Genomic DNA, 25355 nt, shown 5'->3' on the forward strand with positions numbered 1-25355 from the left:
CAATTTGTAAAAGCATAATATGTTAACAAATCACCAACTAATATGTATATATGAACATTTTCTGAAACAATGTTCTTGTCAAGAGAATTTTTAATAATCTATTTCGCATTTTACAAATTATTTTTCATGTGTGACTTTGTGTTGTGCAAGTGATATTTATGAAGTGTCTTTTGCAGGGCTCTAAAGGCAGAAAAAGAAAAACACAGTCACAACCAAATTTGCTGAATTCACAGAAAACGGAATGATCACAGTTGTCCTTATCTGTAAACAGATTTGTTAAATGTTAACGGAAACTTTTTAACCAACTATAGAATTATGTCTGTGCTGTATATTACTGACCAGTCACATAAGAGCAATTACTACAATACTGAATGGCTGTATTAGTAGTTAGAACATGCAGAGAAGATTCAATACTTTGCAAGAATCAATATGAATGATAATGATAACTATTTATTCAAGTTATTGACCTATTTTTTGACATTTACTTTTGAGGTGATTTCATCAAACCACTAAAAATAGTGCATTTAGATAATTTAATTTTAAGTAGATTATAGATAAGCAATAAATGTGATGATATAAGATGCTTACTTCAAAAACCATGACAACATAAAAATTATGGCAGTATGGAAGGATTACACACTAAAAAGGTTTGAGATATCTGTTTTTAGTTGGAAAACATTTGAAGATTCCAATTATACTGAGGGAGAATAAGCTAAATGTAATTATCTTCCTTTGAATCATTGACTGCTTCCTGCAGTTATAAATTTTGTGAATGTGAGGTTTTAAAAATTTTAAAATGCATGATTGTTTAAAGTTTGAAAGGTTATGGTTGATCTCTTATATACATGAATTTTTTTTCTGTTTGGTTTTAACATTTAATGAATTGTTCTGTCAGACAGACATGTTACTTGACAATTTATTTCTATTATGCTGGTTCATCATAGTATGTACATAAGGGAGATAATCCTGTAAATATTGCTATGTATTCAGCATTGAATTACAAGTCCAAGTTTCAGTGTATTGAAGGAGAGCAAACTGTCTTGTTTTCAGTTTTAACTTGCCAAATTTGTTGTACATAACTTCTGATATAGCTTGCAATGCATTATTTATGAATGTTGAGATTTTTTATCCCTATTGCTGTATTACAGTGTCTGGAATGAGGTCGTAAATGAGTGTGTAATGTCACTGTTAATTATAAAATTAACATGATTCATGATTTATTCTAATTACATATCTTCAAGAAATTATTCTATTTTCTGTATATAGAATTTTTGTAAGTAAATCTGATTTGGGTTGTAAACCTTAGAAATTTTTGCCCTAAATGCTTATGAATGTGCTGATTATTTTTACAAACCAAATAATTTATGTTAGCTTTAGCATGATTTGAATCTCTTCCATTTTCTCTGGCACCTTGCACTATCTGGAATGAATATGTGACTTGTCCTTTGAATGAGAGGGTAGGTGCTAATGTTGTGAGATATGCTGTAAATGATTTTAATTCTGCACTGCTGTGGGTCCATTTACTATGTGATAATGCGATCGTGACTCCCCTACATACAACTTCCTGAATGAGAGTTAATCAACATGACATGCAGTTTGAACCGTCTCATTTATGTCCTAGTCATAACTGTCATCTTTTCTGTCCGAAGCTTGGGGAAAAAAAAAGGAAAATAGTCTGTTTACATATAATGGATAGTTTTCCAGAGAAATTTGATTCAAAAGGTTTAATTTGACCGGTGATGTGATAAAATTAAAAGAAATCAATGTTTCATATTTTGAACATTATCAATATGCATAATTAATATTTAATTAGATCAGAAAATGTTGTAAGAATAGCTAAAGAAATTACTTACTAACCTAGTAATGCACAATTCATAAAAGCAATCATCCTCACTTTTTCTCCCCCTTTCCAATTTTTTTTTTTATTATTATTATTATTATTTGCTCAACATTCTCTTACATTTTATTTTGCACGATTTATATGTAACCTTTATATAAACAAACACCTTTTTGTAATCACTTTGTGGGACGGGATCACCTTTTTCTGCAATTTTATGCTTATTCTGTTGTTAACCCCTATATAAACAACGGGGAAATATAAACCAGTTCAATGGAAACAAGAAACTGTAAAAGATATTTTGGATAAATATTTTTGTTGTATTTTGTTGTTTTCTATGATTTCTCCCTATAACACATTGTTATGTTGTAGTATCCTTATCACAGAACACATTCCAACAGTTGAAGGTCTTTTCTATCCGATATTTTCTCACCAGTAACTACACTTATTTCCATAACTTAGTGAATCTCAGGATGTGGTGTAATCGCTCATGTTTTGGTGACATTCTCTTAGAAGTAAATGTTCAAATTGCCATGTCATTCTTGAAATTAGAAATTTCTGGAGTTTTCTATTGTACTTATTTTTGTTGACCAATTTTATATGAACTTAAAACATTTGTGAACCATGATTAATACTGTACTAAATAAGTGTTTTGTTTCATAAAGATATGCTGTATGCTTGTCAATATTAAGAGGTCGTAGAATTCGATTATCAGTGAAATACAGTTCAATTTTGTTTAATATTGACTGAAAGTCACTTTTGTTGAGAAAAGTTGGACAAGCATGCAATGTAATTTGATAAAGATGGAAAGATGTGTTTAATCTGAGAGACTTGTGTGACTAAGGCTGAATTTCCGTGTTAGATACTAACGAGTAAAATTCATCTATTATATGGGGGAAAAAAATAGAGAAATAATAAGGTTTTTGTTCATTTCAGCCAATATGTGTGGTTCAATAGTAACTAGCCCAAGTTTCTCTTGGCCCTAACACCATGTCTGGTGTAGGCCACACATGGTGTTAGGGCTAGAGGAAACTCGGACAAAGTATTAACCTGCAGTGGAAACTGGTGGCGGTGATGATAATAAACAATTAGGAATATATTATACTATTTTTTCAGTAATTTTGATGATAAAATAAGAGTTAATTGATACTAGTCCAGAGTAGGGAATGTTAAATGTAGGGTGTACTGGCAATATTCATATTTTCCTTTTGTTTGTGTGGAATTGTAAAAGCAAGAAAACATGACTGGTTTAAGAAAAACTACCATTAGTGAAGTGGCACGAAGCCTTATATAAAAGGAGATTATTTATTGGATGTTGAATATTGAAGTCTTTCATTGCCACAGTTACTTACTAATGCTGTGTCTTCCATCTGAATGAGTAAAATTTGTGGTGCATACACAGGTCGGACAGTCGTCTGCTCACTGAACTAGAATCTTGCCACAAGAGTTTCTTTGAAAAATTTCTCTACAAAAGTTCCTGTCTACGTTTTTTGTTTAATTTTTAGTATATACATGTATCTTCTGATGTGAAAGTTATTTCCCAGATATGTTGAACAAATAATATTTTTTCTAATTTTTGAGGTTGATGATTGATGTCAAACTTTGACATAAACTGCCATCCATAAAGAACTTGTATCATTTTGACTCGTTGAATATAATAAGTATGTCAGAAACCTTAACTTTGCAATTTCTTGGAAGATTATTTTATCAATGATAATATCAAATTCTTATGACAATAAGCCACCACGGTGAAGTTTAAGGGTCAGTGGAGGGACCTATTGTCCAAAATGTTCAAAATTGCACAGAATGATGAAAAAAAAGCATTATACTACATGTATATGATTCCTACAAAAAATATTTCATTTTATGAAAAAATGCTCCCTATCAACAAAATCTAAAAAGAACAATATTGCAAAAATGTTTCGAGGATCTGTGTCATCGGTAACTGTATCGACTATTGATAGCATATAAAAAATTAAAAAAATTATGATAGAAGTTATCTGTCCCGACACTTTGACACTAAGCCCTCCACCTCTGGGTTGCGAGTTCAAAACCTACGTGGGGCAGTTTCCAGGTACTGACCGTAGGTCGGTGGTTTTTCTCCGGGTACTCTGACTTTCCTCCACCTGGCGCGTTCTTAAATGACCCTGGCTGTTAAAGGACGTTAAACAAAATAAAACCAAACCAAAATCTGACAACAAACACAATACATGTGTATTCAACTATATAAATCTGAATTTCCAAATAATTTCTGTAAAGTGTGCAGGAACTTTAAAATGGATGGCGGTGTAAAGGTGTGTGAGTAGTTGTTGATAACCTAGAAACATTATTACTTGTTGAAGTTTTATAAGATTTAATTGAAATGCTGTAGGCATATTAATCTGTCAGAGCAGTATGTGCACAGTGCCACATGCTCATTATTCCATTGAACGATATAATTGATTGTATCTTGTAAACATCAATGCTCTGATATGAATATGCTTACAGCATCTTGTTCCTGTAGGAAAATTAGTTAACAAATATTAGTATACCTTGTTATAGACTGAAAATACTGTAATATAAAAGTCAGTTGTTATTAGTTCACATTGAATAATCAAAGAAGTTGAGATAGAATATTATTATTATAATGATATAATAGTTATATCTAATGCTAGAATATACCCATCCATCCTTATATATACAGTACTATTGTGTATGTATTTTACTTGGATATAAACAGGGTAATTTCTGATGACAGGGACTTGGAACAAATTTCCATTTCACAGTTCATTATATGCAATATGTATAGACTGTGGGATTGGAAAATCTGCCATATCCCTGTGTTTCTGGAAGCACAATTGGACGTTAAGAAACCAGTGTAGCACACATCTAGACATTTAAGAGAGCCAAGAACCAGAGGAAATTGTAGTTAACAGTGAGAAAGTTTTCTGTTTTAATTTTGAAATCAGCATGAGAAAAATGATATAATACACTGTACATGTGTTTAAATTTTGAAATCAGAATGAGAAAAATGATATAAAACAGGTGTTTTAATTTTGAAATCAGAATCAGAAAAATTATATGATACATGTGTTTTAATTTTAAAATCAGAATCAGAAAAATTATATAATACATGTATTTTAGTTTGGACATTTATATAACACGCAGATCACCAGAATGATGACTTGATATTTTAGTTCTTTACGGAAACTGTTCTAGTTGATATTAGTGTTGTAAAAACAAATAGCATCATCTTAGTTTTTTCTGGATACAGTACCGGAAATGACTCCATGAAATTCTGAGATTAGTTGCAATATTTATTTTTTTTTCAAAGATGTGTGGCCTATATTTCTTCTCAGTTTTACATCTGTTTAATGTGAATACTAAAGATAGCCCATTGACTTGTGTTGTGACCCACAGTTGACCTTTGTGATATGTACATATTGGAGGACTTGAGTAATCAAGTGCCTGTTTTTACATTGTTACAGAAGGCTGGTTATAAGTATGAGATCTCGGCAAGACCTGAAAGTACCTCTAGCTTTTAAATCTTTTAAACTTGTACATAAAATTACATAATGAAGCTATAATACTTGTACCCACACCAACTCCAGCAAGCACAGCGCTTAATTCAATAACCTATCATGGAGCATACTTCAGTATAATGCATCAAATTTGATAATTTAATTTTCATTAAAAACTAATATGATTAAGAGCAGATCTATTGTCTATGATTACATTTTGATTGGAGTGTATAAGTTGCCTGGCGCACCATTTTCTGTGTTGACAAATTCGCCTGACACGTATTTTCCTGTGTCGACTTTCCTGGTACAGGGTTTTCAGGAATCATACACTATAACCAGCACCATGCTTAAAGCCATATATTAACTCTGTTATCAACTTCTATTGTACGGGTGCTTGAGGGATTCATTTTCTATAAATATTAGTGAAATAAATGCAACAATCTTGTTTTAAATTGTCTTGTTCTTGGTTTTTAGCTTACAGAGTACGGAGTGCCAGTAAGCTTATTGTATGGTGCAGCCTCTGTCGTCCATCCATCTCAACTTCTTACTTTGAATGGCATCTTCCAAGTCTTAGTAACTGTAAAAGCAATAATGGTCCTGGTAGGCTTTTAAGTACCAAGGATGGAGTGCTGAAAAGTTTCCAGATATGAATATTCTTGACTCTTTTCCAATGACAAGGTTCAAATTTATTTAAAATAGCGTTATTTGCAAATCCATAGGATCTAGCATTGCTAGAATTTGTTTGTTTGCCAAGTTGATCAAGCCAAGGTCATTTTGAGGCAGGATCTCCTTGTAAAACATTCAGACCTGTAATAGCGGACACACTTATATAGCCAACACTAGTCCATAACAGACAGGACCAGGAATATCCCAATGAAAATCACTACATTTATCATGTTTATTGTGGACACCTCCCTAATTCGGACAGCAAGCACTTATTTTTGTCCCTAAATTCTGTATAACGAGAGACCAATGTCATTTGTCATTAATTAGTGTGTAAAAAGTCTCTAAATAACCAATAGTGACCTGACTGTCTGGACCAGTGGATCAGAAATCTGGTTACTAATGGTTAACTGTCTATCTGGATCAGAAATCTGGTTACCAATGGTGACCTGTCTGTCTGGACCAGTGAATCAGAAATCTGGTTACCAATGGTGACCTGTCTGCCCAGACAAGTGGATCAGAAATCTGGTTACCAATGTTGACCTGTCTATCTGTACCAGTGGATCAGAAATCTGGTTACCAATGGTGACATGACTGTCTGGATCAGAAATCTGGTTACCAATTGTGACCTGTCTATCTCGACCAGTGAATCAGAAATCTGGTTACCAATGTTGACATGTCTGTCTGGACCAGTGGATCAGAAATCTGGTTACCAATGGTGACCTGTCTGTCTGGATCAGAAATCTGGTTACCAATGGTGACCTATCTATCTGGGCCATTGGATCAGAAATCTGGTTACCAATGGTGACCTGTCTGTCTGGATCAGAAATCTGGTTACCAATTGTGACATGTCTGTCTGAACCAGTGGATCAGAAATCTGGTTACCAATGGTGACCTGTCTGTCTGGACCAGTGGATCAGAAATCTGGTTACCAATGGTGCCCTGTCTGTCTGGATCAGAAATCTGGTTACCAATGGTGACCTATCTATCTGGACCATTGGATCAGAAATCTGGTTACCAATGGTGACCTGTCTGTCTGGATCAGAAATCTGGTTACCAATGGTGACCTGTCTGTCTGGACCAGTGGATCAGAAATCTGGTTACCAATGGTGACCTGTCTGTCTGGACCAGTGGATCAGAAATCTGGTTACCAATGGTGACCTGTCTGTCTCGACCAGTGAATCAGATATCTGGTTACCAATGGTGACCTGTCTGTCTGTACCAGTGGATCAGAAATCTGGTTACCAATGGTGACCTATCTATCTGGACCAGTGGATCAGAAATCTGGTTACCAATGGTGACCCGTCTGTCTGGATCAGAAATCTGGTTACCAATGGTGACCTATCTATCTGGACAATTGGATCAGAAATCTGGTTACCAATGGTGAGCTGTCTGGATCAGAAATCTGGTTACCAATGGTGACCTGTCTGTTTGGACCAGTGAATCAGAAATCTGGTTACCAATGTTGACATGTCTATCTGTACCAGTGGATCAAAAATCTGGTTACCAATGGTGACCTGACTGTCTGGATCAGAAATCTGGTTACCAATGGTGACCTGTCTGTCTCGACCAGTGAATCAGAAATCTGGTTACCAATGGTGACCTGTCTGTCTGGACCAGTGGATCTGAAATCTGGTTACCAATGGTGCCCTGTCTGTCTCGACCAGTGAATCAGATATCTGGTTACCAATGTTGACCTGTCTATCTGTACCAGTGGATCAGAAATCTGGTTACCAATGGTGACTCATCTATCTGGACCAGTGGATCAGAAATCTGGTTACCAATGGTGAGCTGTCTGTCTGGATCAGAAATCTGGTTACCAATGGTGACCTGTCTGGACCAGTGAATCAGAAATCTGGTTACCAATGTTGACATGTCTATCTGTACCAGTGGATCAGAAATCTGGTAACCAATGGTGACCTGACTGTCTGGATCAGAAATCTGGTTACCAATGGTGACCTGTCTGGACCAGTGAATCAGAAATCTGGTTACCAATGTTGACATGTCTATCTGTACCAGTGGATCAGAAATCTGGTAACCAATGGTGACCTGACTGTCTGGATCAGAAATCTGGTTACCAATGGTGACCTGTCTGTCTCGACCAGTGAATCAGAAATCTGGTTACCAATGGTGACCTTTCTGTCTGGACCAGTGGATCTGAAATCTGGTTACCAATGGTGACCTGTCTGTCTCGACCAGTGAATCAGATATCTGGTTACCAATGTTGACCTGTCTATCTGTACCAGTGGATCAGAAATCTGGTTACCAATGGTGACCTATCTATCTGGACCAGTGGATCAGAAATCTGGTTACCAATGGTGACCCGTCTGTCTGGATCAGAAATCTGGTTACCAATGGTGACCTTTCTGTCTGGACCAGTGGATCTGAAATCTGGTTACCAATGGTGACCTGTCTGTCTCGACCAGTGAATCAGATATCTGGTTACCAATGTTGACCTGTCTATCTGTACCAGTGGATCAGAAATCTGGTTACCAATGGTGACCTATCTATCTGGACCAGTGGATCAGAAATCTGGTTACCAATGGTGACCCGTCTGTCTGGATCAGAAATCTGGTTACCAATGGTGACCTATCTATCTGGACAATTGGATCAGAAATCTGGTTACCAATGGTGACCTGTCTGTCTGGATCAGAAATCTGGTTACCAATGGTGACCTATCTATCTGGGCCATTGGATCAGAAATCTGGTTACCAATGGTGACCTGTCTGTCTGGATCAGAAATCTGGTTACCAATGATGACATGTCTGTCTGAACCAGTGGATCAGAAATATGGTTACCAATGGTGACCTGTCTGTCTGGACCAGTGGATCAGAAATCTGGTTACCAATTGTGCCCTGTCTGTCTGGATCAGAAATCTGGTTACCAATGGTGACCTATCTATCTGGACAATTGGATCAGAAATCTGGTTACCAATGGTGACCTGTCTTGACCAGTGAATCAGAAATCTGGTTACCAATGTTGACATGTCTATCTGTACCAGTGGATCAGAAATCTGGTTACCAATGGTGACCTGACTGTCTGGATCAGAAATCTGGTTACCAATGGTGACCTGTCTGTCTCGACCAGTGAATCAGACATCTGGTTACCAATGTTGACCTGTCTATCTGTACCAGTGGATCAGAAATCTGGTTACCAATGGTGACCTGACTGTCTGGATCAGAAATCTGGTTACCAATGGTGACCTGTCTGTCTCGACCAGTGAATCAGAAATCTGGTTACCAATGGTGACCTGTCTGTCTGGACCAGTGGATCAGAAATCTGGTAACCAATGGTGACCTGTCTGTCTTGACCAGTGAATCAGAAATCTGGTTACCAATGTTGACATGTCTATCTGTACCAGTGGATCAGAAATCTGGTTACCAATGGTGACCTGACTGTCTGGATCAGAAATCTGGTTACCAATGGTGACCTGTCTGTCTCGACCAGTGAATCAGACATCTGGTTACCAATGTTGACCTGTCTATCTGTACCAGTGGATCAGAAATCTGGTTACCAATGGTGACCTGACTGTCTGGATCAGAAATCTGGTTACCAATGGTGACCTGTCTGTCTCGACCAGTGAATCAGAAATCTGGTTACCAATGGTGACCTGTCTGTCTGGACCAGTGGATCAGAAATCTGGTAACCAATGGTGACCTGTCTGTCTGGACCAGTGGATCAGAAATCAACGCTATTTGGTTGATGTAGTTCTAAGCCAATTCTATAGTGGATCCTGGATACCAGTGATGCAAAACAGATGTTCAGTGATTATTAGAAGTTAAAGGGTAGTCTGTTCGACAGCATCTCAGCAAACGCTAGAGCATATCCTAGTTAGAACAACTATAGTTAATAGCACTTTACACTACACACAGGGACTGCCAATGGGTTATGGGTATTAGGTCAGGAAGGAAAATAGAAAATATCGCCAAAACCACTTTGGCTATGAAATCGATATACATCTATATGAAAGTCCTCGGTTTGGGGTTAATATCAACAAATTGAAAACAAGACTTGGTCTTTTTTAGCGCACCTGTTAGCTGATGCTGTTCCCCCGGCGTCGGTGTCGGCGTCGGCGTCGGCGTCGGCGTCGGTGTTCCATCCCAAGACTCCAAAGTTTTTGGGGAAAGCTTGTAAGTCCAAAAGTACACACCTCAAGCCCTTCTTATTTAGTTGATAGATTCATTAGAGGTCCAGAAGTGATGTTATGGCAAAATCATGCAGTGGAAAGGGGTTTTTTTGTATTGGCATTTTACCATTTTTTAGACTTAACTCTTTTTCTTTGGCACTAAAACCCACTTTAAAGTTTTTTGGGTAAGTTTTTGGACATCCGGGAATCATGTTATGTGACGTACAATTTCAAAATGACATGTTTATACATAAATAAAAAATGAGTGCATAGTGTGATTGCTACTGCCGGTGAGCTTCGCAATCATCGATTGCACTTGTTGGACTGCAGCATATCACACATAAACTTAAGTTAGCCAATCTACCAATCTGATATACACTTTTGATTATTCGTGTCAATAATATATTTTATATGAAAACCTTACAAGTACGCTATAAAGATGACAGATGTATCTGTTTAGGAAATAGTTGTCTCAGAAAAAAAAAATTGATGACGCCATGCAAGTTTGGGCACTTGACCAGATCATGACTAGTGGCGAACAAACACTTTGGGACTGGGAGAGACTCTGCCTTAACACAATCATATAAGGAAACAATAAGCAGGGAATGGACAAACTGCTTTGATAATGAAGACAGATTCGAGTGTTCAACAGAGAAAGACAGTAGTCAACAACATGGTAAAGAATTCAAGAGTTTGAAAGTGCACCATCCTTGAACTGGAACCATTCAAATGGATAAATGCGTGCAATTTTGCCACACGATTTTCCTGTAAGGATACCGTAGTATGTAGACAAGATATGTAAGCTTTGATTTCGAAGAAATATTAGCAGTTTCTTACAGCTTATGACGTCAAAATCAAACTTCAAGTCAGAGTTTTTATGTAACTCCCCGATGTTGACGGGATACCGTTAGTGTGAGATTAATACCGAGGTTGACCCGTTGACCATCAAGAACCTTAACTCTGTATGATACCAGTACAGTTTGTTTGTTTGTGTTTGTTTAACGTCCTGTTAACAGCCAGGGTCATTTAAGGACATGCCAGGTTTTGGAGGTGGAGGAAAGTCGGATTACCCGGAGAAAAACCACCGGCCTACGGTCAGTACCTGGCAACTGCCCCACGTAGGTTTCGAACTCGCAACCCAGAGGTGGAGGGCTAGTGATACAGTGTCGGGACAACACCACTCGGCCACCGCGGCCCTTATGCCAGTACAATGTAACACTTGTAATATATCCTTCAATGACCATTGTTTTAACATTTGACTAAACTTCAATAAAAACAGAGACATATTTAATGTTACAGATTTTTAAAAGTGCCCGTAATAGCGGGGTTGCAAAATTTAAATATTTTATTACAAGTCGCTAATATATAGAAGTCTAGATCCTATAAACGGAAAAGATAATTTGATAAAATAAATAAATTTTGATGAAAGTCTTTGTCCTGTGTAACCATCAAGATTTTTCAATTTCAGTGAAACATTACAATATGCGTCAGATTTAAAACAGTCAATAGCCCATCAGTAATTTATTAGTCCTGGCCATATCTTATAGGTTTTTTTTTTTTATCTTCCCTGAACTCTTATAAATATTAATATGCTGATGCTTATGCTTTATAGATACAGGTTCTCGGGAAATTTTATCAAATGTTTGTTTTTAAATTTTATTCATTTCATAATTTAGTGTATGGGTGTGCTAAAAACAAAATTGCTTCCTTAATAATGTTTTTTTTTTTTTTTTTTTTTCTTAATATCTTCATTGTGTATGTCCAGGGTATGTTTTCCAACCCTGATATTCATATTCAAAATTCGAAAACTGAGCTACCACGGAATTAGATTAAGATCTTGTGGATATGGTTAGCGTTGATGTGACCAACATGGAGACTGACCCATTACCAACAGTCAGCGATCAGCAATTTTACAGGTCAGGTTATAACCTTTGGGATTTTAGATAAGATATTGTAGGTTGACTCAAATATTCCGGACAAACATATTTCACGGAGGTGTCAGTATCAGCAGTATAAAGCTTGCATCACAGCCAGAAAATGCAATTGCAAAGAGGGCAAATGTGTCTGGGCTAGTTCCTGCCATCAGAATCATTGCTATGTATAAGTTGGTAATTTAGTTTCAACGTATAGAACACTTGCATCTAACACCGTTACAACTTTTGATAAAATGTTTAACTCTTTAAAGATGTGGTTGTCATGTACTCAACTGGCAATGTATCCCATACCGTGACAGAAATCTAAAACTATGTGTTCCTTACCGTCACAGCCAGAGATCTGAAACTATGTGTTCCTTACCGTGACAGCCAGGGATCTGAAACTATGTGTTCCTTACCGTCAGAGCCAGAGATCTGAAACTATGTGTTCCTTACCGTGACAGCCAGGGATCTGAAACTATGTGTTCCTTACCGTGACAGCCAGGGATCTGAAACTATGTGTTCCTTACCGTCAGAGCCAGAGATCTGAAACTATGTGTTCCTTACCGTGACAGCCAGAGATCTGTAACTATGTGTTCCTTACCGTGACAGCCAGGGATCTGAAACTATGTGTTCCTTACCGTGACAGCCAGGGATCTGAAACTGTGTTCCTTACCGTGACAGTCAGAGATCTGAAACTATGTGTTCCTTACCGTGAGAGTCAGAGATCTGAAACTTTGTGTTCCTTACCGTGACAGTCAGGGATATGAAACTATGTGTTCCTTACCGTAAGAGTCAGGGATATGAAACTATGTGTTCCTTACCGTGACAGTCAGGGATATGAAACTATGTGTTCCTTACCGTGAGAGTCAGGGATCTGAAACTATGGCCGTTTTCGTTTTAATGGTCCAAACGGTTAATGCCAGTTGGACCGGTTTGTTCGTTTATGAAATAAAGACGGATCTTGTGATTTTATATTGTTTTCAGACCTTGATAAAGACTTTCAAGGCCTGTATTAACATTTGCACGTCCTTCAAGATATTTGTTTGAAATATTACATTTAAAAACTGATTAACCGGTTTGTTCACATAAACAAACAGGACCTAAGTGTTCAATACCGTTACAACCATGCACCTGAAATTATGTGTCCCGAGAATTTATGGTGCATCTAAAATGAAGAGTAATTAGATTTTTTTACGATGGATAAAAATGTTCATTTAAAATCGTAAGAGTACTAATGAGTTGAGTGGCTGTACCATGTACCAATCATTTCCAGGAACTCTTCATAGTTCAATTTGGTAAGTGCCAAATTTCATGGTGTAATAATATAAACAAAAATCCGAAACTGTGGTTTAAGAAAATTCCGAATGTGAGCATTCATTTATATTTGTGCACGTGGATGTCTTGATGCACAAAGCAATTCAGCATTGAATCTATAGTAGTAAAATCATGCAGTAGCTCAACTGCTTCTTTACAATGAATTATAATCTATTCTACTGATTTATTCCCAATACCTATCCATTGACACTGAATGTCTTGACTTGCTTCCATCTGTTTATCTGCGAACCATTTTCAATTCATGTTTTACTATCACTTTCCAATATACAAATGTATATCGACAACTTTTGTCACGAATAGCAGAAAGAGTGTTGTCGTCAGCATAGTTATATAATTTAGCAGCTTTGGTGAAAAGGAAAACATAATTAATGAAAATGTTAAAAATTGCTGGGCCTATATTGAATGATTCCTTTTACCACATTTTGCGCTGTGCTTTTGTTATTTCTTATTCAAAATAATCGTTGCCTTCTATTTGAGAGGTTTTTGACAAGTTCAAACCGCGTTATCTCGAACACCATATATATCATATGCCCTCAACTTACCCAATAACAGATCTGGTAGGACATGTGTTTAAAGTTTCTATAATTTGGCTGAATTTTAAAAGGAATTTTATATTAAACTATATGTTATTGGTCCGGATTGATTCCGTCATCCGATTCGGTGAGTGTTGCATCCGCTAACAATTTCATCAGTGTGAAGTATACGTAAAGCGAAAGTACTGATTACCGAGATGGCACAGTACCCGCAAAGAGAACGGTACTCACAAACACCAGGTCTTATGATCTTTATGAGTTTTAAACACTAGACACAGACACAGGCCTACACAACAAGAAAATGCCCGTCTTATATTGTGTTTTTCATTGATTCAGAAGAAGCGTTTTCTTGACGTAGACTTTGATTGTCATCACGTGACATCCTGACAACAAAATCGTAGTATGGCACTGGTTTGGTTGCAGCAAACTTGGAATGCCAACCGTGTGGTTATTACGGTAGCTACCAGTGCAGCCACAGCAGCCATCGCTTACAGCATATACAGACTTCTCTTCATCGAAAAAGAGGAAGAAGCGGATGAGTACTTTGAATCTATAGTCCTTGTAAGTCCATCACCCGAACGTGTCTCGACCAGTTCTTGAGTGCGTTAGAACTCTTATGCATCCTCAAAACTGAGAATAAAAATACTCTCAATTTTGACATATTCGTTTAGAAGTATGCCATCAAGTTCATGATAAAAATGACATTGGAAGTTTCGCTTGATATGATTAAGTTATGATTAAGGAATTATTCATTCAAAATACAGTATCTAACAGCAAACAAACAATAGGCCTACCAAGATAAATTAAGTTACAGGCGATATTACTAGATTCTATGTATCCTGTGCTCATTGACAATCTTAATCTTCAAATTAAAAAATAACAAATCACAAATAATGAAAATGAAGAAAGTAATATATTTGCAAACGATTACTAAAGATTTTCTCATGCAATTTCCAAGACCATCTTTGATCCTATCAAAGTTTGTTGTATTTTATGTTATATTAAGTGAGAGACAAATGCTGTGCAGAAACAATTTGGCTCTATAGTGTACAGTAACAGTGGTTTACATTTCTTGTTCCTATATGTATATTGGTACAATGTGTGATAATTATTATAAACTGTGTTACTATTGCACTTTCAGTCAAAGGATCCTCCCAGTAAAAAGATTCTAGTGATTGGATTAGATGGTGCTGGTAAGACAAGCTTTGTGAGGTGTTTTGGTAAAGGCAACAAAGATGGGAAAGCATATGATGAGCCTCGGCCAACTGTAGGATTTAACGTTAAAAGTGTCAACATGGGATCAGTTCTGTTAGATTTCTGGGACGGTAAGTAATGTCTCATAGTGGGAGACTTGTGTTACAATAACAATGTGAGTTAGAAATGTATTACAGACTACAGAGCTCTAATGCCTTTACCTAAAATTTTGATACTGTTGTTCACATGTGAGAAAAAAGGAGACATGCAACAAAGTCTTTTGTAAGCTTAACATAGTAACAAATGCCTCATGGCATCATAAGTATGATGTCATAATTTACAATGGGAGATAATATAGATTATGATGTCATGGATTATTGTTAATAGGTTACTATGCACACAACAGAGTAAAGTATGTTGTTCAAGGATACAACACAGCGTCTGTGCCGTGACTTAAACTAGTGAACCTTCCTACCACTAGACCACCGTGCCTCGGTCCAGATTTAAGCATGTGAGGGGTTTTAGTGTGGGAGTTTTCAGGAGAAAACCCTCTTTTTCAGGCAGGGTTGGGTTCCACATATTTTCACCCAATCAATTCTCAGTTGCCATCATGAATTTTTTTTAATTACTAGCTATAGTTTACTGCCTACAAGACTCCGCTTATTGCTAGGTTTAGTCTCATAAACTGAAGGCGGTGTTCTGTCGGTTTTAGTTAATTTCTAGTTTACCACCTATATCTCACCGACAATAGTCATTGTTGTGTCAGCATTAATTAGTTACTGGTTTACCACCTATATCTCACCGACAATAGTCATTATTGTGTCAGCATTAATTAGTTACTGGTTTACCACCTATATCTCACCGACAATAGTCATTGTTGTGTCAGCATTAATTAGTTACTGGTTTACCGCCTACATTTCACCCACAATAGTCATTGTTGAGTCGACATTCCTAACTGAACACCATTACTCTGCCAGATCACTCTTTGAGTAACTCATCAGAATGTCGTATATTTAGCAATGTTCTATACTAAATCCTTTGAATTTGCTTTCAGTTGGAGGGTCAGTGGTATGCCGTGAATACTGGAAACAGTTTTTACAAAGTATACACAACATTGTTTGGGTAGTAGATGCTTCAAATCGTGAGAGAATTCAGGAATCCAGAGATGCCCTCATTAAGTTTCTACAAAATGATCAAGAGATACGTCCGCTTCTCATAGTGGCAAATAAACAGGTAACTGTGGGCGACACACTTTCTAATGTGTCACTAAAATCTCGTTTATTTTATGTGCCTCTCTTCTCCTCTCTTTATTTGTATTGAATGCTGTTAATCAAGTGCAATGAAAAAGATAATTTGATAAATAAAAGTGGGCTATAATAGAATAAAATTGTGAATTTCATAAAAGTTATTTCATAAGTATCAGTCAAATGAAAATATCACAAAATTATTTCTTATCCCTCATGGTTTGGCTAGCAACATAACTGGAAACTGGCTATCAACTGTAAAGTTGTACATATGTTGTCAGTCAAAAAGTTATCCAGCATAGTATAAGAGAGAATCTAATATGCCAGGAAACTATCATGGTAATTATAAGTTAGTATTCATAGAGTATCATAACATTCAAAATTGAACCATAACTTAAAATCATGTAATTTTTTTTAAATTCCAGGACTGCAAAGGTGCTATGAAGTTATCAGAAATTAAACAGCATCTTCAGGTGGATTCATCTGCTGTGATTGACAAGTTTACTAGAGACATTAAAATTGTCGGAACACAAACACCACAAGGTGGGACAAGGAAAGGAATATGGGCTGCATACAAGAAACTTCTGGAAATGCCTTGAATAAGCAATAGTTATAGTTTTCTAATATAAGTATATATATCAAATGGATGTTAAGATAAAATCCATCTACAGGTTTATGATCCAGGTTAAAATAAAAGGATTCAGAGAAACTGAGAATTTTTTTTTTAATATTCATAAACATGAAAAAAATTCATCAAAAAAATATAAAAATGTATTGTATATGTACATTGTATTTAAGTTTAGATTATGGAGAGCATAATATATGAAGTTTAAGAATATCGATGAAATGAAAATAAACTAAATAAAAATGATAAAAAATTGTCAGTAACTCAGTGAATGTAGAATCTATGATTATATTTTATGTAATAAATTATTCTGTAGTATACAAATAGAAATCATGAAACAATTAAATGGTTACAGAGAATTTTATACTAAATTTACTTGTAATCTATGAATGTTTTTTTTTTTGAATGAAATTTGTTGAATTGAAATGGAAGTAGTTGAAAACTGGTTAATTGCAATATAAATTCAAATATAAGCAGGAACTTATTTTCCTGTTTTTGTTGTTGTTTTTAGCTATTTTATGCATTTATCTGTATGCTGAATTGCTCAATGCTGAAATAATGTGCATGGAAATGTATACAATTATGGAAATTAAGATGAATTCCTAAATGTGACTGCTTACTTTTGGGAAGTCAGTGTTTCAATTGCCTTTATCAAAGTTTTAACACATTAAAAATCTGATTTTTCTAATGTCTTCCTCAGCAGAGAAAATCATATCTACTTAGAACATTCAGTATATAAGTTCATATTGGCCAAATGTCAAATCTCTGTTTTTTACATTCGAAATATGCTTACGGAAATGTATTTTCTAGTGACTTTATTTAAGTGTGTGAAGAAATTTGAATCTCGTGTCAATTTGAAATTATCATAAAATCAGTGTTTTGATGGCATGCACATTTTTTTTATAAAAAAACTTTACACTTTAAATCAATTAAATGATGCTATGCCTGCCAATTCTCATCCTATTCCTCATCCATTTGTCAGTCCATCAACATTTTGGCTTGTAGTACTCTCAGTACTCCAACTAGATAATTTAGCTATATTTATGAAAATATATACAAGTGTACATTTATTTCCTACTGCAGACCATTAAACGTGAGCCTTGTTCCATTAAAGTGTCATTATATAATTTGTACAGCATATCATTATTGCAGTACATTTTCTCATCTATGTACACCCAACAGTCGTAATCTTTGTCCAGACATTTGAGAAATTCTAACATTTGCTGGACCATTTTGGACTACAGAGGTTTCATTTTCATCCCTTTGAAGTGTTGACAAACATATTTGATATTGTAAATTAAAAATAATGCAGTTATTATCAATACAACTTCTACAAATTGGTAGAACCGGAACAGCTGCGGAATACAACTTCCGTATTCAAGGAAACTTTTTATATTTCTGTTTAAATTGTCCTTTGTAAGAGGCCCTTATTTTTTAGGCCCTTATTTTCCCCTCTTTGTTATAATTTATAATTTAAGGCCTGTAAGTGCCATTCATCGGGCTGGTTTTTCCCGTAACACATGATGTTGTGATTTTAATGTAGAAATGTATGCTAGTTGTTCTGTTGAAATTTTTAATAATGTATCAGTATATTTACATAGTCTAAACAACAAAGACTGTCGTTTTATCATGTATAAATTAACAAGCAAATTGAGAAACTGTTGTTTTACTGTAAATTGTAGTAAATAAACTTGCCAATTTATTTGAAGACTGGAATCGCACAATCACTTGCACAATGTGATAAGTTATGAGGTATTTATATATGGTTTGGTGAGCTTTGATAGCCAAAGGTGAAATTGTTGATATTAGTATTTATACCTTGTTATTAAGTAACTAATGCACAAATGTTAACTTTATCAAATAATAATTTAATATTTTTTTTTTCATTACTCTTGCAAGATTTTTGTTCCTCTTGTAAAGGAAATGTAGTTCAATGTATGATAAACGAGAAAATTATTTCAAATCACTATCTAGTAAGTATTGTTATCATATCTGAGTATATAAAAAAAAAAAAATTGGTAAGAGAGATTATAAGAAGAGAAATATTGCAAACAAGAAGTGCAGGACATTTTCCGTATCAGTACATACTGAGAAGATGCCCTTAGAATTCTTCAAATCTGAAGAACAAATTAAATATCAGAGGCATGGAGCTCCAAACATATTATGATCTATACATATGCTTTGTATACAGATTCTAAAGTATACACAGACGTAATCTGTACTGTTAGAATTTATTTTATAATATTTCCTTAGCAATAATTCATTTACAAATATTTGAATGCTGAATCTGGTAATCCCAGGCTTTCTTAAAAAAAAGGTTATTTCTTATTATCAGGGAGCATATCAGCAAAGTACTTTTGTCTAAAAAGGTCAAATATACTGCTGCCTAAATTCTTATTAGAATGCCCCATAGATATTGTTTGAAGCTGAAATATCACTTCACAAGATTATGTATGCATACAATTGTTGTTTTCTTCTTTGTTGTTTTTATACCCCCCCCCCCCCCCCCCCCCCCCCCCCGTTAGGTAAAAGAGGGTATCAATTTGTGTGTCCTCTTGTGCATCTGTGCCTCTGTCTGTGATGACCTTGTGTACATGATGTCTCATGAACACATTTAGTTAACAATGTCTACACCTGATTATATTTTGCTAGTCATCGGTCAAGGTCAAAGGTCACGCTTGACCACTATTAAAATAAAAAGCTTGTGTACACAGTATCACATGAACCACTGAACAAATTTAGCTCATATTCACATCATAACATCACAGCATCAAATTCCGAACCTGATTGGATTTTGGTGGTCATCGGTCAAGATTAACGGTCGCGAAGATTACACTTGACCACTTCTGAAATTAAAGAGGATGTGAAACTGAAGGTTTCTCTGGACAGATTATTTTGTTCATGAGGGCGGTGGGATACTCTATGAGGCCCTGCTCACTTTCCTTTTATAACCACCCCTGGACAGATTATTTTGTTCATGAGGGTGGTGGGAAACTATATGAGTATATATAGGCCCTGCTCACTTTCCTTTTATTACCAGTCATTACAGAGTATGTTTATTTTAGATCAGCGGATCCTAAGTGATTTCCTAATCCATCCCTCTGTCTGTAGGAATTCCTGCATTTATTAAAGATCTCTAGGACATTCCTCATATAGTGACTGTGTGTTATATAAAATTATGTAGTACATTGAGCAAATTAGAAGAAGTTTCACTTTCATTTTGATTAAGAATTAATTATATAGAGTACATGTACTTGGATTCAAAAGCAACATTACTCAATAGCCTTAGTTTTTTTCTGGCACCAACACCAGATATTGGACATTATAAGTAAAATGTATATGGACTTCCACCAGACATTCGATATTATAAATGTACCCCAACTGGACATCTGTCCATCCTTATCTCCACCAACTGGGAATAGAAATCTGTGTGTCAAAATGTCTGGCCTGTTGTGTTGGGGCCAGTAGAAACTTAATTAGCTACATTACTCATATCAATGTATTTACTGTGTTGTTGTTTATTTTCATATAATGTTGTTAAATTGTACATTCTGGCCTGCTGAGACATATATTTATATATAGCGAACAGTCCCAGTAAAATCAATATTTAGTACACAGCATCATGGACCTTCAATCTTGTTAAATCTCTTGGTGAAATTAACATAGGATTATCTCCCTTTACATACTTCATTCATTAACTGTGACATTTTTAACTTAAGATTTTGTGTCTTAAAATATAATTATTTCTCTGTATTTTTTTTTTTTTTTGAATCTTAGAAGCCTATATACATAGTTATTGTACATGTGGACCCTGTGATACTGATTTATACATTTGTACATGTTATCGCATGAAATAAACTTGTTAAAAAACAGTGTATGTATACATGTCATTCTTTACTAAGATAATGACGTTACAAAAAGTATGCTAAAATAGGTTTCATCTTTAAAAATTGTGGTGATAAGGAGTTTGAGTTTAAAATACTTTCCACAATAGATTCATATCACAGTTCATTAAACAAGAGGCCCAGAGGGTCTGCATCGCTTACCTTGATATTTCAGTAATTGTGGCATATGACTCTAATTTTAATAAGTCATATTTAAAATATTTTTCTACTTTTCAATTGCCTCTCCCAACAATGGCCCTAATTTAGTAACCTAGTGCCCTGTGATATATTAACCTAGAGTCTGTACTTGGTTAAATCATGGCCCCAACTTGGTAAACATTGTATCCTGGGGTAGTTACCTAGTGTCCTGACATAGTAACCTAGTGTCCTGACGTAGTAACCTAGTGTTCTGACGTAGTAACCAAGTGTCCTGACGTAGTAACCTAGTGTCCTGACGTAGTAACCTAGTGTCCTGACGTAGTAACCTAGTATCCTGACGTAGTAACCTAGTGTCCTGACGTAGTAACCTAGTGTTCTGACGTAGTAACCTTGTGTCCTGACGTAGTAACCTAGTGTCCTGATGTAGTAACCTAGTGTCCTGACCTAGTATCCTAGTGTCCTGATGTAGTAACCTAGTATCCTGACGTAGTAACCTAGTGTCCTGACGTAACCTAGTGTCCTGTGGTAGTAACCTAGTGTCCTGACGTAGTAACCTAGTGTCCTGACGTAGTAACCTAGTGTCCTGACGTAGTAACCTAGTGTCCTGATGTAGTAACCTAGTGTCGTGATGTAGTAGCCTTGTGTCCTGACGTAGTAACCTAGTGTCCTGATGTAGTAACCTAGTGTCATGACATAGTAACCTAGTGTCCTGACGTAGTAACCTAGTGTCCTGACGTAGTAACCTAGTGTCCTGACGTAGTAACCTAGTGTCCTGACGTAGTAACCTAGTGTCCTGATGTAGTAACCTAGTATCCTGACGTAGTAACCTAGTGTCCTGACGTAGTAACCTAGTGTCCTGACGTAGTAACCTGGTGTCCTGACGTAGTAACCTAGTGTCCTGGCGTAGTAACCTAGTGTCCTGACGTAGTAACCTAGTGTCATGACATAGTAACCTAGTGTCCTGATGTACTAACCTAGTGTCATGACATAGTAACCTTTTGTCCTGACGTAGTAACCTAGTGTCCTGACGTAGTAACCTAGTGTCCTGATGTAGTAACCTAGTGTCCTGACGTAGTAACCTAGTGTCCTGACGTAGTAACCTAGTGTCCTGACGTAGTAACCTAGTGTCCTGACGTAGTAACCTAGTGTCCTGACATAGTAACCTAGTGTCCTGATGTAGTAACCTAGGGTCCTGACGTAGTAACCTAGGATCCTAACGTGGTAACCTAGTGTCCTGATGTACTAACCTAGTATCCTGACGTAGTAACCTAGTGTCCTGACGTAGTAACCTATTGTCCTGACGTAGTAACCTATTGTCCTGACGTAGTAACCTAGTGTCCTGATGTAGTAACCTAGTGTCGTGATGTAGTAGCCTTGTGTCCTGACGTAGTAACCTAGTGTCCTGACGTAGTAACCTAGTGTCCTGACGTAGTAACCTAGTGTCCTGATGTAGTAACCTAGTATCCTGACGTAGTAACCTAGTGTCCTGATGTACTAACCTAGTGTCCTGACATAGTATCCTAGTGTCCTGACATAGTAACCTAGTTTCCTGACGTAGTAACCTTGTGTCCTGACGTAGTGACCTTGTGTCCTGATGTAGTGACCTTGTGTCCTGATGTAGTAACCTATTGTCCTGACGTAGTAACCTAATGTCCTGACGTAGTAACCTAGTGTCCTGACGTAGTAACCTAGTGTCCTGATGTAGTAACCTAGTGTCGTGATGTAGTAACCTAGTGTCCTGACGTAGTAACCTAGTGTCCTGACGTAGTAACCTAGTGTCCTGACGTAGTAACCTAGTGTCCTGATGTACTAACCTAGTGTCGTGATGTAGTAGCTTTGTGTCCTGACGTAGTAACCTAGTGTCCTGACGTAGTAACCTAGTGTCCTGACGTAGTAACCTAGTGTCCTGATGTAGTAACCTAGTATCCTGACGTAGTAACCTAGTGTCCTGATGTACTAACCTAGTGTCCTGACGTAGTGACCTTGTGTCCTGATGTAGTGACCTTGTGTCCTGACGTAGTAACCTAGTGTCCTGACGTAGTAACCTAGTGTCCTGATGTAGTAACCTAGTATCCTGACGTAGTAACCTAGTGTCCTGATGTACTAACCTAGTGTCCTGACGTAGTGACCTTGTGTCCTGATGTAGTGACCTTGTGTCCTGACGTAGTAACCTAGTGTCCTGATGTAGTAACCTAGTGTCCTGACGTAGTAACCTAGTGTCCTGATGTACTAACCTAGTGTCCTGACGTAGTAACCTAGTCAGTAGTGTCCTGACGTAGTAACCTAGTGTCCTGATGTACTAACCTAGTGTCATGACATAGTAACCTTTTGTCCTGACGTAGTAACCTAGTGCCCTGACGTAGTAACCTAGTGTCCTGACGTAGTAACCTAGTGTCCTGATGTAGTAACCTAGTGTCCTGACATAGTATCCTAGTGTCCTGACATAGTAACCTAGTTTCCTGACGTAGTAACCTAGTGTCCTGACGTAGTAACCTAGTGTCCTGACGTAGTAACCTAGTGTCATGACGTAGTAACCTAGTGTCCTGATGTAGTAACCTAGTATCCTGACGTAGTAACCTATTGTCCTGATGTAGTAACCTGGTGTCCTGACGTAGCAACCTAGTGTCCTGATGAAGTAACCTAGTGTCCTGACGTTGTAACCTATTGTCCTGACGTAGTAACCTAGTGTCCTGGCGTAGTAACCTAGTGTCCTGATGTAGTAACCTAGTGTCCTGATGTAGTAACCTAGTGTCCCGATGTAGTAACCTAATGTCCTGACGTAGTAACCTAGTGTCCTGACGTAGTAACCTAGGGTCCTGATGTAGTAACCTATTGTCCTGACGTAGTAACCTAGTGTCCTGACGTAGTAACTAGTGTCCTGACGTAGTAACCTATTGTCCTGACGTAGTAACCTAGTGTCCTGACGTAGTAACCTAGTGTCCTGACGTAGTAACTAGTGTCCTGACGTAGTAACCCAGTGTCCTGACGTAGTAACCTAGTGTCCTGATGTAGTAACCTAGTGTCCTGACATAGTATCCTAGTGTCCTGACATAGTAACCTAGTTTCCTGACGTAGTAACCTAGTGTCCTGACGTAGTAACCTAGTGTCGTGACGTAGTAACCTTGTGTCGTGACGTAGTAACCTAGTGTCCTGACGTAGTAACCTAGTGTCCTGATGTAGTAACCTAGTGTCCTGAGGTAGTAACCTAGTGTCATGACGTAGTAACCTAGTGTCCTGACGTAGTAACCTAGTGTCCTGACGTAGTAACCTAGTGTCCTGGCTTAGTAACCTAATGTCCTGACGTAGTAACCTAGTGTCCTGACGTTGTAACCTATTGTCCTGATGTAGTAACCTAGTGTCCTGATGTAGTAACCTAGTGTCCTGATGTAGTAACCTAGTGTCCTGACGTAGTAACCTAGTGTCCTGACGTAGTAACCTAGTGTCCTGACGTAGTAACCTAGTGTCCTGATGTAGTAACCTAGTGTCCTGACGTAGTAACCTAGGGTCCTGACGTAGTAACCTATTGTCCTGACGTAGTAACCTAGTGTCCTGACGTAGTAACTAGTGTCCTGACGTAGTAACCTTTTGTCCTGACGTAGTAACCTAGTGTCCTGACGTAGTAACCTAGTGTCCTGACGTAGTAACTAGTGTCCTGACGTAGTAACCCAGTGTCCTGACGTAGTAACCTAGTGTCCTGATGTAGTAACCTAGTGTCCTGACATAATATCCTAGTGTCCTGACATAGTAACCTTGTGTCCTGACGTAGTAACCTAGTGTCCTGACGTAGTAACCTAGTGTCCTGGCTTAGTAACCTAATGTCCTGACGTAGTAACGTAGTGTCCTGACATAGTAATCTAGTGTCCTGACGTAGTAACCTAGTGTCCTGTTGAAGTAACCTAGTGTCCTGACGTAGTAACCTAGTGTCCTTGCGTAGTAACCTAGTGTCCTGACATAGTATCCTAGTGTCCTGACATAGTAACCTAGTGTCCTGACGTAGTAACCTAGTGTCCTGACGTAGTGACCTTGTGTCCTGACGTAGTAACCTTGTGTCCTGACGTAGTAACCTAGTGTCCTGGCGTAGTAACCTTGTGTCCTGACGTAGTAACCTAGTGTCCTGACGTAGTAACCTAGTGTCCTGATGTAATTACCTAGTGTCCTGACGTAGTAACCTAGTGTCTTGACGTAGTAACCTTGTGTCCTGACGTAGTAACCTTGTGTCCTGACGTAGTAACCTAGTGTCCTGACGTAGTAACCTAGTGTCGTGACGTAGTAACCTAGTATCCTGATGTAGTAACCTAGTGTCCTGACGAAGCAACCTGGTGTCCTGACGTAGCAACCT

At 37.2% G+C, this 25355-nt stretch overlaps 1 protein-coding gene across 1 annotated transcript; it reads left to right on the forward strand.

The window, feature by feature from the left end:
- The first annotated feature begins 14265 nt into the window (after nt 1-14265).
- On the forward strand, nt 14266-20846 carry LOC117339416 (ADP-ribosylation factor-like protein 2). The gene is made up of 4 exons (XM_033900987.1): nt 14266-14471; nt 15052-15235; nt 16159-16337; nt 16774-20846. The coding sequence occupies exons 1-4, from the start codon at nt 14313-14315 to the stop codon at nt 16945-16947; spliced, it is 696 nt and encodes a 231-aa protein (XP_033756878.1). The 5' UTR covers nt 14266-14312; the 3' UTR covers nt 16948-20846.
- The last annotated feature ends 4509 nt before the right edge of the window (nt 20847-25355 follow it).

This window comes from Pecten maximus, chromosome 12, assembly GCF_902652985.1.
Source record: "Pecten maximus chromosome 12, xPecMax1.1, whole genome shotgun sequence".
NCBI classification, from domain to species: Eukaryota; Metazoa; Mollusca; class Bivalvia; order Pectinida; family Pectinidae; genus Pecten; species Pecten maximus.